General features: G+C 46.1%; 1 protein-coding gene across 1 annotated transcript in view; it reads left to right on the forward strand.

Annotated features, from left to right (window-relative positions):
* Positions 1-13,356, forward strand: part of LOC120978977 (interferon-induced very large GTPase 1-like) — a 53,903-nt gene that overhangs the window by 34,386 nt on the left and 6,161 nt on the right. The window contains exon 3 of the mRNA XM_040407453.1: positions 11,501-11,609. Coding sequence (XP_040263387.1) covers positions 11,518-11,609 — 92 coding nt within the window. The 5' untranslated portion in view covers positions 11,501-11,517. The remainder of the gene's footprint in view (positions 1-11,500; positions 11,610-13,356) is intronic.

Here is a 13,356-nt window from a genome sequence, read left to right on the forward strand (position 1 = left end):
AAAAAAAATGTTTGGTTAAAAAAAAAATGGTTTGGGTAAAAGTTATAGTGTTTACAATCTATGGTACAAAAATGTGAATTTCCGCTTTTTGAAGCAGCTCTGACTTTCTGAGCACCTGTCATGTTTCCTGAGGTTCTACAATGCCCAGACAGTACAAACACCCCACAAATGACCCCATTTCCGAAAGTAGACACCCTAAGGTATTCACTGATGGGCATAGTGAGTTCATAGAACTTTTTATTTTTTGTCACAAGTTAGCGGAAAATGATGATTTATTTTTATTTTATTTTTTTTCTTACAAAGTCTCATATCCCACTAACTTGTGACAAAAAAAAAAGCTTCCATGAACTAACTATGCCCATCACAAAATACCTTGGGGTGTCTTCTTTCCAAAATGGGGTCACTTGTGGGGTAGTTATACTGCCCTGGCATTTTAGGGGCCCAGATGCGTGAGAAGTAGTTTGAAATCAAAATCTGTAAAAAATGACCTGTGAAATCCTAAAGGTGCTCTTTGGAATGTGGGCCCCTTTGACCACCTAGGCGTCAAAAAAGTGTCACACATGTGGTATCGCCGTACTCAGGAGAAGTTGGGGAATGTGTTTTGGGGTGTCATTTTACATATACCCATGCTGGGTGAGAGAAATATCTTGGCAAAAGACAACTTTTCCCATTGTTTTATACAAAGTTGGCATTTGACCAAGATATTTATCTCACCCAGCATGGGTATATGTAAAATGACACCCAAAACACATTCCCCAACTTCTCCTGAGTACGGCGATACCACATGTGTGACACTTTTTTGCAGCCTAGATGCGCAAAGCAGCCCAAATTCCTTTTAGGAGGGCATTTTTAGACATTTGGATCCCAGACTTCTTCTCACGCTTTCGGGCCCCTAAAATTCCAGGGCAGTATAAATACCCCACATGTGACCCCATTTTGGAAATAAGACACCCCAAGGTATTTAATGAGGGGCATAGCGAGTTCATCGAATTTTTTTTTTTGTCACAAGTTAGCGGAAATTGATTTTTTTTGTATTTTCTCACAAAGTCTCCCTTTCCGCTAACTAACAAAAATTTCAATCTTTCATGGACTCAATATGCCCCTCACGGAATACCTTGGGGTGTCTTCTTTCCGAAATGGGGTCACATGTGGGGTATTTATACTGCCCTGGCATTTTAGGGGCCCGAAAGCGTGAGAAGAAGTCTGGAATATAAATGTCTAAAAAATGTTATGCATTTGGATTCCGTGAGGGGTATGGTGAGTTCATGTGAGATTTTATTTTTTGACACAAGTTAGTGGAATATGAGACTTTGTTAGAAAAATAAAATAAAAATAAAATATCTATTTCCGCTAACTTGTGACAAAAAAAATGTCTAAATGGAGCCTTACAGGGGGTGATCAATGACAGGGGGGTGATCAGGGAGTCTGTATGGGGTGATCACCCCCCTGTCATTGATCACCCCCCTGTAAGGCTCCATTCAGACGTCCGTATGTGTTTTGCTGATCTGATCCATGTATCCGTGGATCCGTAAAACACATACGGACGTCTGAATGGAGCCTTACAGGGGGGTGATCAATGACAGGGGGGTGATCAATGACGGGGGGGTGATCAGGGAGTCTATATGGGTGATCACCCCCCTGTCATTGATCACCCCCCTGTAAGGCTCCATTCAGACGTCCGTATGTGTTTTGCGGATCCGATACATGTATCCGTGGATCCGTAAAAATCATACGGACGTCTGAATGGAGCCTGACAGGGGGGTGATCAATGACAGGTGGGTGATCAGGGAGTCTATATGGGGTGATCAGGGGTTCATAAGGGGTTAATAAGTGACAGGTGGGGGGTGTAGTGTAGTGTAGTGGTGTTTACTTTACTTAGCTACCTGTGTCCTCTGGTGGTCGATCCAAACAAAAGGGACCACCAGAGGACCAGGTAGCAGGTATATTAGACGCTGTTATCAAAACAGCATCTAATATCCCTGTTAGGGGTTAAAAAAAATCGCATCTCCAGCCTACCAGCGAACGATCGCCGCTGGCAGGCTGGAGATCCTGTCTCTTACCTTCTGTTCCTGTGAACGCACGCGCCTGTGTTCACAGGAAGTCACGGCTCTCGCGAGATGACGCGTATATGCGTCACTCTGCGCAGAGCTACCGCCTCCGGACCGCAGATCTGCGTTAGGCGGTCCGGGGGCGGTTAAACATCTGTAATCCGACTTTCTATATATCCTAGAGAGAAGTAGGGGAGTGTAATATAAGTAGTGAACTATTCTATATTGAATAAGCCTGTAAATACTGGATATTGATGCCCTTTTAATTTTCCTACACCCCCCCCCCCCCAATTAGGTACAATATCGTGCCTAAGCTCTGCTTGCCATTTATATTCGCTCTTGAATTTAGTCACCTTCCCCAAGCCTAACTTTATTCTCTTATATAATTGTCATAAAGTGACCCTAGTATCTTTAAAATTATAACAAAAGTTAGTAAATTCCTCCTCTTTAATCAAAGTGTAATCTTTATTTTTTAACTAGCTAAGAGCGTGTTTTAATTGTGTGTATCTAAACTTTGTTACTGTGTTTATCTCGCTATCTACCCAAATTTCCTCCAGAGGTTTGGTACTTTGGTACATTAATAATTTGTGATAATTGAGCAATACTCTTCTTTTCCCAAAATTTATAATCTAAAAACCTAAGCTCCCTTAGGCGATAATTGTGCCATAGTGGAGTAAAACTTAAGCCATTTTAAATACCCTTGATTTTCTTCCAAACCATGTGAAGCATACTACTAATTGTACATTGTTTTCCAACCACGCCTAAATATCCAGATTCTAGTGCACTAAATATATCTCGTGAAGAACCCTCAAAGTCCCGTAAAAGATATTGAACAGGGGAGGTAAGCCCCTGTCCCATACAGAATTGGATTTGGGCCGCTAGGAAGTATCCCTGTATAAATGGGAGGGATAACCCCCATTGCTCTTCTGCGAGCCAAAGACATTTCTGTTTAATTCGGACTCTCTTTCTTCCCCATATTAAGTCGTTTATGATCTGCTAGAGTAGATTAAAAAAAAGAAGCCTTGATCCAAATTGGGCATGTGGTAAGTGTATATAAAATCTGCGGAAGGAGAAACATTTTCACCAAAGTCAATCTATCAGATTGATTTAGTGTTAACTTTTGCCATACTCTTATTTTACCCTTAATTTTCTCCGATAATGGTGCGAGATTCAATTTATCAAATCCCGGTAATCTACCTCTGATCTTGTTCTTGTTACAATCCCGGCAATGGGGGTATCTGCCCAATTCACTTTTTTATTTTAATAGAGAGAAATAACGGTTTACCAAAGTAATCTGTATAAAGTCACTTTAAGAGGCAAAGTTAAGACTCGGGCAGTCACAACAGCACCCGGTTATATATAGAGCATGTGGTGAAAATGACATTAAAGAGATTTCCCAGCAGTCCAGCATCGATGTTCAACCAGAAACTCTGTCTTCAGGAATTTTTTGCATCCAGTTAGTATGTGGTAAGCAGAATAGAATATGGGCCAGTTCAAACTAGAAGTAACACTTGTGCATAATACCCAGGACTTAAACTGGGGCTGAATAAAATACTTTATAGCACGAGGCGAATGACACGTAACCAGCAAAGCATGGGGACTCAGTTTTTACACATATCACATATTTCCTCCTTATAACCAGGAATAAGAAGTCGCCTGCGTGCTACTTAACCCAATATATGGTAACTCCACCACTCTCCGTCTCAGACACCCGACTGACCTGCAGCTACAATCTTCTCCCTTCTCAGGATCACTGTGTGGCAGTAAGACCGTAGCAAGGGGCTTGTGGAGGGCATAAGACAGATAAGTTACTCACGCCCCAGAGTACTGCCATGTACTGTCCTCGTCCCTTTAAAATTGGGCTTGTCACACGCAGTGCAATAATTCCTGCCAGTACGCTCCTTAGACCGGCAAATTAAAGCTGAGGGAAACCCAGGATATCGTGTGTGATTATACGACATTTACCAGTACTCACGATACCCAGTCCCGTTCTTGTGTCTGGCAGGGTCTTTAATGGCTTATTTCATCGAATTTCCTTCCTGGGATTCTATGGGCTCTATGAGGATATAGAAGAATAGAAATTCATGCGCCCCAGGCGTTCGGCGCGGCGGAGATAAACAGGGGCACACACAGTATCATGTGCAGGCTGGTCTTCCCCACTATCAAGTGCCCCTGGTCCTCAACGCTTTTACCGCCGACAAGTTCTTTTCCCACTCCGAATCAACTTGTCCGATAGGCTCAGGTCCGGGTGTATAGGTGAGACGGTGGCCAGATGGAGGCAATCTTCCTTCAGCGTGGAGGACGGCGGTCCCCATACCGCACGCATTGTCGGAGCGGCGGGGAGGGGGAAGGGGAAGAGGGAGGGATTGCGGCACGCCTATGTCTTACGTCATGCCACTACGCTCCTTTTATTCTATTTACTTGATAGGTCATGAGTATCATGAAAACGAAATACCACTTTTACCCAATGCCTTTTCATTCTCCCTACCAGTTGCTGATTGAAGTAGGCACCTGTTCACTACAATTCAAGACTTTAACTACATATGTAACAGGCACCTACTTCACTGTAGTGCAGAGGAAGGTGCTCATTAGCACCAACAAAAAATATAACTGGCTGCTAAGATACATTGCTGAGCGACTCCAGACAAAATGTTGTTACCGACAACGGGTGTGGAACCACTGTGTCAATCAATAAGTTTGACTTTGTACTAAACCTAAGAGTGTTAGCCTGGCAGTCCCCTGGTATTCTCGCTTTAACTCTTATACAGGGATCTGGACTTATGGAGTAGCCCCTGTGTTGTTAACAGCTCACCCATGGAGGGGTCAGAGACACTGCTGTAAAGCACTGAAGTATTGTCACAGGTTATGGGGAAGGGAAAACACCAAATTCACACAACAACAAATAGACAACAATCTAGGCCTCAAAAGCTGAGGAAGAGGGGTGTGACCTCCTAGTAATCCCTAGGCCTTTCCCTGACTCCTGCAAGTATGAGCAGATCCTGATGGTGAAAATACTCATACGCTGGATACCTAAATGCCTGCTAAAACCGACAAGCCCTAGGCTAGGTAGCAGGAGATGAGACAGCTGGTTCCTTCTCAGATGAAGGAACCTGCATCTCCCTGAGGCCTAGAAACAACTCACACCAGACAATAACAAACAGCGAAGGCAGCAAGTACAAGCAGGAGATCCAAGACAAACCAGCTCTAGCAACTCTAAGCAGAAACTTTCAACCTTTCATGGTCAGCAGTGTGAGGCGGATCTAAATAGAACCTCATCACTGATAACGAGCAGCACTTGAGGAGAGATGAGCTCCTGCAAAACAACATACATAGAGGAAAACAGAGAGAACTGTCAGATAGCCTCACGTGCAGCAAGTCTATCCGATCGTCTCACCTCTCTCACAGGAGGGACTGTGACAGGTATCAGGCAAAATCATAGTCTGGGACATTCCAAGTTAAGGGCAAGTGGAGTACATGCAAATCCAAGAAAAGGTCAATACAGTGATGAGGCACTGATTGGATCAGGCAGAGGTGAATCATACTCAGAGGTTAGTATAAGGGCAGACTAAGGGAACAGAACACCTTTGCCCAGAACAGGGACTAGCAAGATACAAGCACCTATTGCTCAGGCACCCTCACATAGAGGGAGGTGCCTTAAAAACTTAGGGATGGGGAACCTAAGGCTGGTAAAAACATTAGAGGGGGTGGTGTCCCTTTAAAAGGCAAAGGAAGTATGTGCTCCCTAGAGACAGGATGGAGAGTCCTATGCTGGCAGGAGACAGGCAGAAGCTTGCAAGAAAGAGGAACAAAGGACCCGCTGCAGGAGGGCAGTAGAGGACTAGCACCTAAACTGCAGCAGTGTAAGTAGAGCTGCGCTGTGACTGCCCGCTATTAAAAAGGTTGTCCAGCTTTAATAAAAAAATCTTAAAGTCTTAACAGAGTGAAAAATATAAGGCCTTTAAGTCGTATTTGCCAGCTTACAGTAGTTGATCTCCAGGAGGAAATCGATTGCGGTGTATGACGCACACCACCTAATTCTTTCATGACATGCACTGTCCCCTTTTCTGAGGCTCTATCCCTCTCTGGGAAAGTAATTACCTTTTTTGTAACATATCAAGCCATCTCAGAGCATGTACCGTATGGGCACCAGGACTATATCTAATGAGGTAGCATCCTGGTACCACATACAGTTAGAGCTCAGGAAGCGCATAAGTTATGAGGGAGATTTGACAGCTCCTCTGGGAGTCCAGGATGTCTTACCTTTTTCCAGTAGCCTGCTAGATGTTCTAGGAGAGTTGGGAAGAATTCTATAAATGTTTAAATTGTGCCTTCTCAAACCTGAGGTTTCATGGCGCCCACAAAGGGTGCCTACACTACCTACCCCATGTCCCAGCCTTGCTTGTCTGCCTCTTGATGGTTTTAAAAAGACAGCCACATTCTCCTGATAAAGAGACCAATCATTAGATGGCTGGTCTTTTTTTGGACTCCTGCAAAATCAGAGGAGCACCCAGGAAGTTAACTAGGGAATTGCAATGATCCCTGAGCGGGCAGATTTTCAGTTCCTCCTTTTACAACATGGCGGCCATCCTCAGTAGCCATGGTTTGTCCATCTCTTATTTAATAAGATGTGAAGGCTGAAGATGAGAGACAAGAGTGTAGAGGTGGAATTCAAACGTTTAACAACAGGTTTCCTACTTTATCGACAAAGGTATACGTGTGGGTAGCACACTGCGGAAAAATATTTGTACTTTCATTTTAACTAAAAAAATTAATTGAAATACTCAAAAGTCACAGTATAGTAATGTGGACTCTAAATAATATTATATAAATAATATTATGGTACATAATGTAACGGATCTCCTAGCACCCCGACCGGGTACCTCCGTCGATAGTTGCTCCTAGTGCTTTCCGAGGACTCCAAGCACTCCACTTGACACCGTACGCCCTGCAGACCCCACGAACCGCCGCAGCTTGGTTGGGGTCTCACCGTTCTCCACCCACGCTGGACCTACGACAAGGCTCCAGGCTCCAGTGGGTGAACCTCTCCTACAGCCAGAGAGCAGGAACAGCTCTTACAAGAGCTAGTAGTTATGCCAGGGGAGTATAGCAAATCGTCAGCGTATAGCAATCCCCCAGTTTGATCAGTTATCCAAACACCAGTCTCAACATGATGAAGGATAAAACAGGAACACTTTATTGAGGGCTACCCGCCCGTATTTATGCAGGTCCCCATCTGGTGGACATGCCCCCAGGGGACCAGAATGGAGACTGCGACACACCGAACAGAACAACACATCCCCACAATGCATCATGGTTTCCTCCTCTCTGCCCCAGAGACAACCGAGGAATAATCCAATTATCTCTCAGGACAAAGGGGAGATCGCCAATACACATGTGGAGACAACAGGACAGACATCACCATTTAAACACACAATGTCACACCCTCCCAGCAACCACAGACATTTAACATATTCCCAGATAGCTCAAGTCTGAGTGCATATCATTAGGCGAATGGCACTCAGACCACACGAATACAATTAAACTAGCCATCTGGGTACCCTCACATAACAAAATACAATTCCAAAGACAGATTTAAGCTGTGCGGCCGGCCTGTCTTCTTTAAAGTTAGTATGGGCCATAATCCTGAGGCAGGAGGCTGGCAACCAGCCCCCTCCAAAACACCGTGGCGAGGTTGGTTTCGTCACACATCTCCCCCTTCCAGGGAAGACTAACCAGATACCTGACCTCACGGTCAGTACCTGAGTTAGTCTGGCAGTCCAACCACAACCCCATACTGGACCTGTTGAATTTTGGGGCCTGGCTCTGTTCTGTATGTCCCCAGCTGTTGAGTGGGCATCTGCGACTCCTTGCTGCCTTGTGGTTCTCCAGCTTGGAGCTGTAGGTACTTGGTGGGCAGAGGCCGACTGCGCTCTGCCCAGATGCCAGCTCTTCCGCGGGGGTAGCCTGTGGAAAGTCCGGCTCTGAAGAAGAGGGTAGGGGAGGGCAGAGGCCGACTGCGCTCTGCCCAGATGCCAACTCTTCCGCTGGGGTAGCCTGTGGGATGTCCGGCTCTGGAGAAGAGGATAGAGGAGGGCAGAGGCCGACTGCGCTCTGCCCTGATGCCAGCTCTTCCGCTGGGAAGAAATCAGTGGGTAGCGCAGGCTCATCCCCTGCCCCCAGAACTCTGTTGGGAAGTAGCTGGGAAGGGGAGGGCTCGCTTACCTCCTCCTCCTGGTATCCCTGCGGAGATGGATGGGGATCTGGACCGACTGTTCAGCATCCCTGTAGGACTGGCACCGAGCCCGCGGTCTCATCTGCGCCCATGCAGAGGGGCTTGTGTTCCCCTTTTCCCGGTATCTCCGGCTGCTGGTGGAAGGTGAGGCCGGTTGCCTCTCCTCCCCAGGACTCTGGTTGCTGTAAGGCAGAGGGACCCCGCATCTCCTCCCCCTGGAACTCAGGTTGCCGCTGGGGAGAGAGACCGGTTGTCTCCTCTCCCTGTGATATGCACTGCTGCTGGAGATCTGGGCAGGCGGCCTAGCATCCCTGTAGGGCCAGTAGAGAGACCTCGGTCCCATCTCCACCTGCCATCTGTGGGTCATCCCAGGACCAGTCTGTGAGGTCCCTCAACATTTGCGAGTCTGGATCACCTGCGTCCACACCTGCCAACTCCGGCTGCTGCTGAGGGTCTGGGCCAGCATCCCAGCATCCCGGTGGAGAGCCCTCGGTCCCGTCTCCACCTGCCTGTTGTGGTTCCTCACAGGACCAGTCTATGAGGACCCCTACCTCTGTAGCTGGTACTGAAGCAGGGGATACTTCAGTCGGGTCTTCCCAGCTGTAGGGTTGTAGGTCTGGGACTGCCACCCAGCTCTCTGGCAGTGTATATTGGGACCGAATTGAGCTGAAGAAGTATTGGTAGTCCTGCTCCAGCTCCCACTCCTTTGTCACTAGAGATGCCAGGTCTTGTCTCACCTCTCTCGCTGTAGCCCAATCATGCATAGCCTCTCTGTAGTCATAGATATCCCAGAACCGGGACCCTCCAGCATCTTCGAACTCCGGTTCTGCGAAGGCCTCAAACAACAGGCCAGGGCCATCATAATCCTCACCCTCGGGTCTGTCGTGCTCAGCCATCCAGGGAGAGTGCCGAATCACATACCACCAGAGTGCCTGGTAGGCGTCATCTAGCCAAAGCTCCTTCCATACCAGGCTCTCCAGTTCTGTCACCCACTCATTCAGGGGCTCCTCTCCCAGAAGGGGCATTCGCAGGGCCACTCGCATCCGCAACTGCTGCTCCTCACTGGGGAGACACTCGCCCCGCCGACGCTGTACATCTTCCAGGGCCTCGTGCCAGACGCCTTTCCGGACTGCATCCCTCCAGTCCGGGTCATCATCCTCCTCGTAGTGGAACGCTGTTCGAAGACTAGCCGATTCCATCCTGCTGTAGCCAGGGGCGCTGTACGGATACTAGCGTTGCCCTCAATATACTCCACGAACGGTGTCTCCGAGCTGCTTCTCCTCACACTAGGACGCCATCCCACTGCTTGCCACCAATGTAACGGATCTCCTAGCACCCCGACCGGGTACCTCCGTCGATAGATGCTCCTAGTGCTTTCCGAGGACTCCAAGCACTCCACTTGACACCGTACGCCCTGCAGACCCCACGAACCGCCGCAGCTTGGTTGGGGTCTCACCGTCCTCCACCCACGCTGGACCTACGACAAGGCTCCAGGCTCCAGTGGGTGAACCTCTCCTACAGCCAGAGAGCAGGAACAGCTCTTACAAGAGCTAGTAGTTATGCCAGGGGAGTATAGCAAATCGTCAGCGTATAGCAATCCCCCAGTTTGATCAGTTATCCAAACACCAGTCTCAACATGATGAAGGATAAAACAGGAACACTTTATTGAGGGCTACCCGCCCGTATTTATGCAGGTCCCCATCTGGTGGACACGCCCCCAGGGGACAAGAATGGAGACTGCGACACACCGAACAGAACAACACATCCCCACAATGCATCATGGTTTCCTCCTCTCTGCCCCAGAGACAACCGAGGAATAATCCAATTATCTCTCAGGACAAAGGGGAGATCGCCAATACACATGTGGAGACAACAGGACAGACATCACCATTTAAACACACAATGTCACACCCTCCCAGCAACCACAGACATTTAACATATTCCCAGATAGCTCAAGTCTGAGTGCATATCATTAGGCGAATGTCACTCAGACCACACAAATACAATTAAACTAGCCATCTGGGTACCCTCACATAACAAAATATAATTCCAAAGACAGATTTAAGCTGTGCGGCCGGCCTGTCTTCCTTAAAGTTAGTATGGGCCATAATCCTGAGGCTGGCAACCAGCCCCCTCCAAAACACCGTGGCGAGGTTGGTTTCGTCACACATAACTAATCTATATATATAAAAAAGGACATATATATGTGTATATGTATGTTCCGTGATCACTCAAAAACACAACCATCGCTTTCAACGGAACTTGGTATACACATCCCTTGCTACCTGGAAAGAAATCTTGTGGGGGTCACAGCTCTCTAGGGCATACCGTTCCTGAGATATTCCCCAAAAATGACCTGCATTAGCCAATAGAAGCCTGCAAGTGTTTCTCTTCATATCCCAACTGCACATGGTCACATGACCCTTATCAGCCAATAGAAGCTCGCAGGCCCTTAGTCCCCACATACACACAGTTTTACTCCAGGTTTCCATAACAACCCAGCCATTTTTCTTCATTGCTGTAGGTCAGCTTTAAAGGGGCAGGGCACTGTGGATGACACTGTTGAGGGAGCTGAGTGCTGTGGAGGTCATAGTTCAGGGAGCAGGTAGGGTGGCCATTCAGGCCAGCCTCAACAAAAGATGGACTTGAAAACCCTGTTTCCAGGTCCCCTGATCCGGTTAGGCCATGCCCCCTCCCACTCCACAGCCGACAGGGATTAAAAAAAATGAGGGTAAAAATCAACTTCTGTTAGCTGCAGGGGTGGGAAGGAGGGTGACTTATATACTAATAAAAGTATATACTCAATTCTGGTCCTGGATGCCATATACATGGAGTTTGTATGATCAACCTAAGTTTGTGTGGATTATGAGATATTGTTGTTTGATCTATTCCTTACAGGGTACAATTACATGAATAGTGACACTGTAAGTACTAGGATCACAGTTTCTATTCTTATTTCCAAGGTCGTTTACATAAATACTCACACTTGCAGGACTAGGAACACAGGTTCCATTCTGACCATGGAAAATATCTACATAGAGTTTGTATGTTTAACCTGTGTTTGCTTTAGTTTCCAGATAAGGGGTTGTTTAATTGACTACTGATACTTATGCTTATATTAATTTTATGTTCTACATTCTACAAGAACAATACATTTATTTGCTCACTGATGTGTCTTTTGCGTGTACTTTTACACAAATCTTTTTGGACTCTTTTACAGATTTTATTGTTACAAAAATGCCTAGAAGAAAACGTAAGGCAATTGCTCAAGTGCCATCAAAAGCTAAAAAGATAAAACAACAACGTACAGAAGAAACTGATGAACAGAGGTATATAAGACTTGACAAACTGCGCCAGAATGCTGCTACATCTAGAGCTTCAGAGACAGTACAGCAGCGTGCTGCCCGACTACAGGCTATGAAAGAGTCAGCTGCTACAACCTATAAAAAATATTTATTTCATTTACCACTATATCTTCATTTCATTCCTATTCATGTATAATATAAGATTGCAATAAATAAATATCCAAGCAACGTTGGGTCATCAGCTAGTTTCCTATGAATTATTCAAACTTGGGTCCACCCTCCACCATGAATACATACCCCTTCATGCAGGGGCAGACTGGGAACTTAAAGTGGCCCTGGAAAAAATACTAAAAGTGGCCCTGTTTTGTAGTCAGGTCCAAATTGATGGAAGGCAGGGCCAGCAATACCATATTGTTGCACATTATACCACCCCAACAGAGGCAAATACCGCAGTCAATCACAAAATAACTTCCACTGACCGGCCATGAGGAGGGCTCAGGCAGCCCCCTGGGCATCAGCCCACCTGGAAATTTCCCTGTAAGGTCTATGGCCAGTCCGCCCCTACTTATTACATAAATAAAACACAAGACCCAAGTTCATAACATATATACAGCACCAGAACCAAACTCAGTACATACATAGAGCCCCAAAATCTGGGTCAGTTCATAAATACAGAACCATGTTCATAACAGTAATACAACACCAGAACCAAGTTCATAAATACAGCACCAGAAGCAAATGGCCCTCACAACTAAATAAAAAATATGATCTATATTGTGCCCCTGAAAAAAATATATTCTCCACAAAGTGCCCCTGAATAAACATATATCCCACATTGTATCCCCCCCAAAAAAATATGCCTCACACTGTACCCTTGAATAAAAAAAATGTCCAACTCTATGTGCTACTGCATAGTCAGTTTAACCCGCTGCCATACTGCAAGGCTACTTTCACATATGCAATTTCCTGTTTTGAGATCTAAGATGCACTTGGCAGCTGAAGGCATCCATGTTGGTCCCATGTTCATATGGTGCTCGAATTGCTGAGAAAAATTATATACAATTGAGCCTCTAGGAGCAACGTGGGTGTAGCTGTTACACCTAGAGGCGCTGCTCTCTCCGCAACTGCCGCACCCTCTGCACTTTGATGAATAGGACCAGGCAGTGTAAATGTGATTACGCCTGCCTGGCCCTGTCAATCAAATTGCAGAGGGCATGGTAGTTGGAGAGAGAGAGCTGAGCCTCTAGGTGTAACAGCGACACCCACGTTGCTCCTAGAGGCTCATTTGCATATATTAAAACAACATTTTTCTTAGCAATATGGGCACATATGAACATGGGACAAACACAGATGCATTTAGCTGCCAAGTGCACATGTAACAGGTCAGCCGGTGTCATAGGGACAAATCTGCTGACAGATGCCCTTTATAACAAGAAAATAACAGAAATGGATATGCTGATGTTGGGCATGGCTCCTCCACACACAGGTCAGGGACTGTGCCCCTGAAGATAGATGCTTATATGAGTTTTGATTAATGCATTTTTTAATTAGGTCATAAAAGCATCCTAGGTTTAAAAAATAAAACATTCTCATGATCTAGATCCACAGTGGGGCACAGGTATTCAGTAAGGAAGACATAACATTATCGTGCCTACACTTTAAAATCTGCTATAGATAGACTATTGTAAGAAGAACATATTTATCTCTTGTGGTGAAAACAAATTTTAATTATTATTTTAAATTACTTTTTGATCTCATATCCTTATAAAAC

This window comes from Bufo bufo, chromosome 9 (genome assembly GCF_905171765.1).
Source record: "Bufo bufo chromosome 9, aBufBuf1.1, whole genome shotgun sequence".
In the NCBI taxonomy this organism is placed as follows: domain Eukaryota; kingdom Metazoa; phylum Chordata; class Amphibia; order Anura; family Bufonidae; genus Bufo; species Bufo bufo.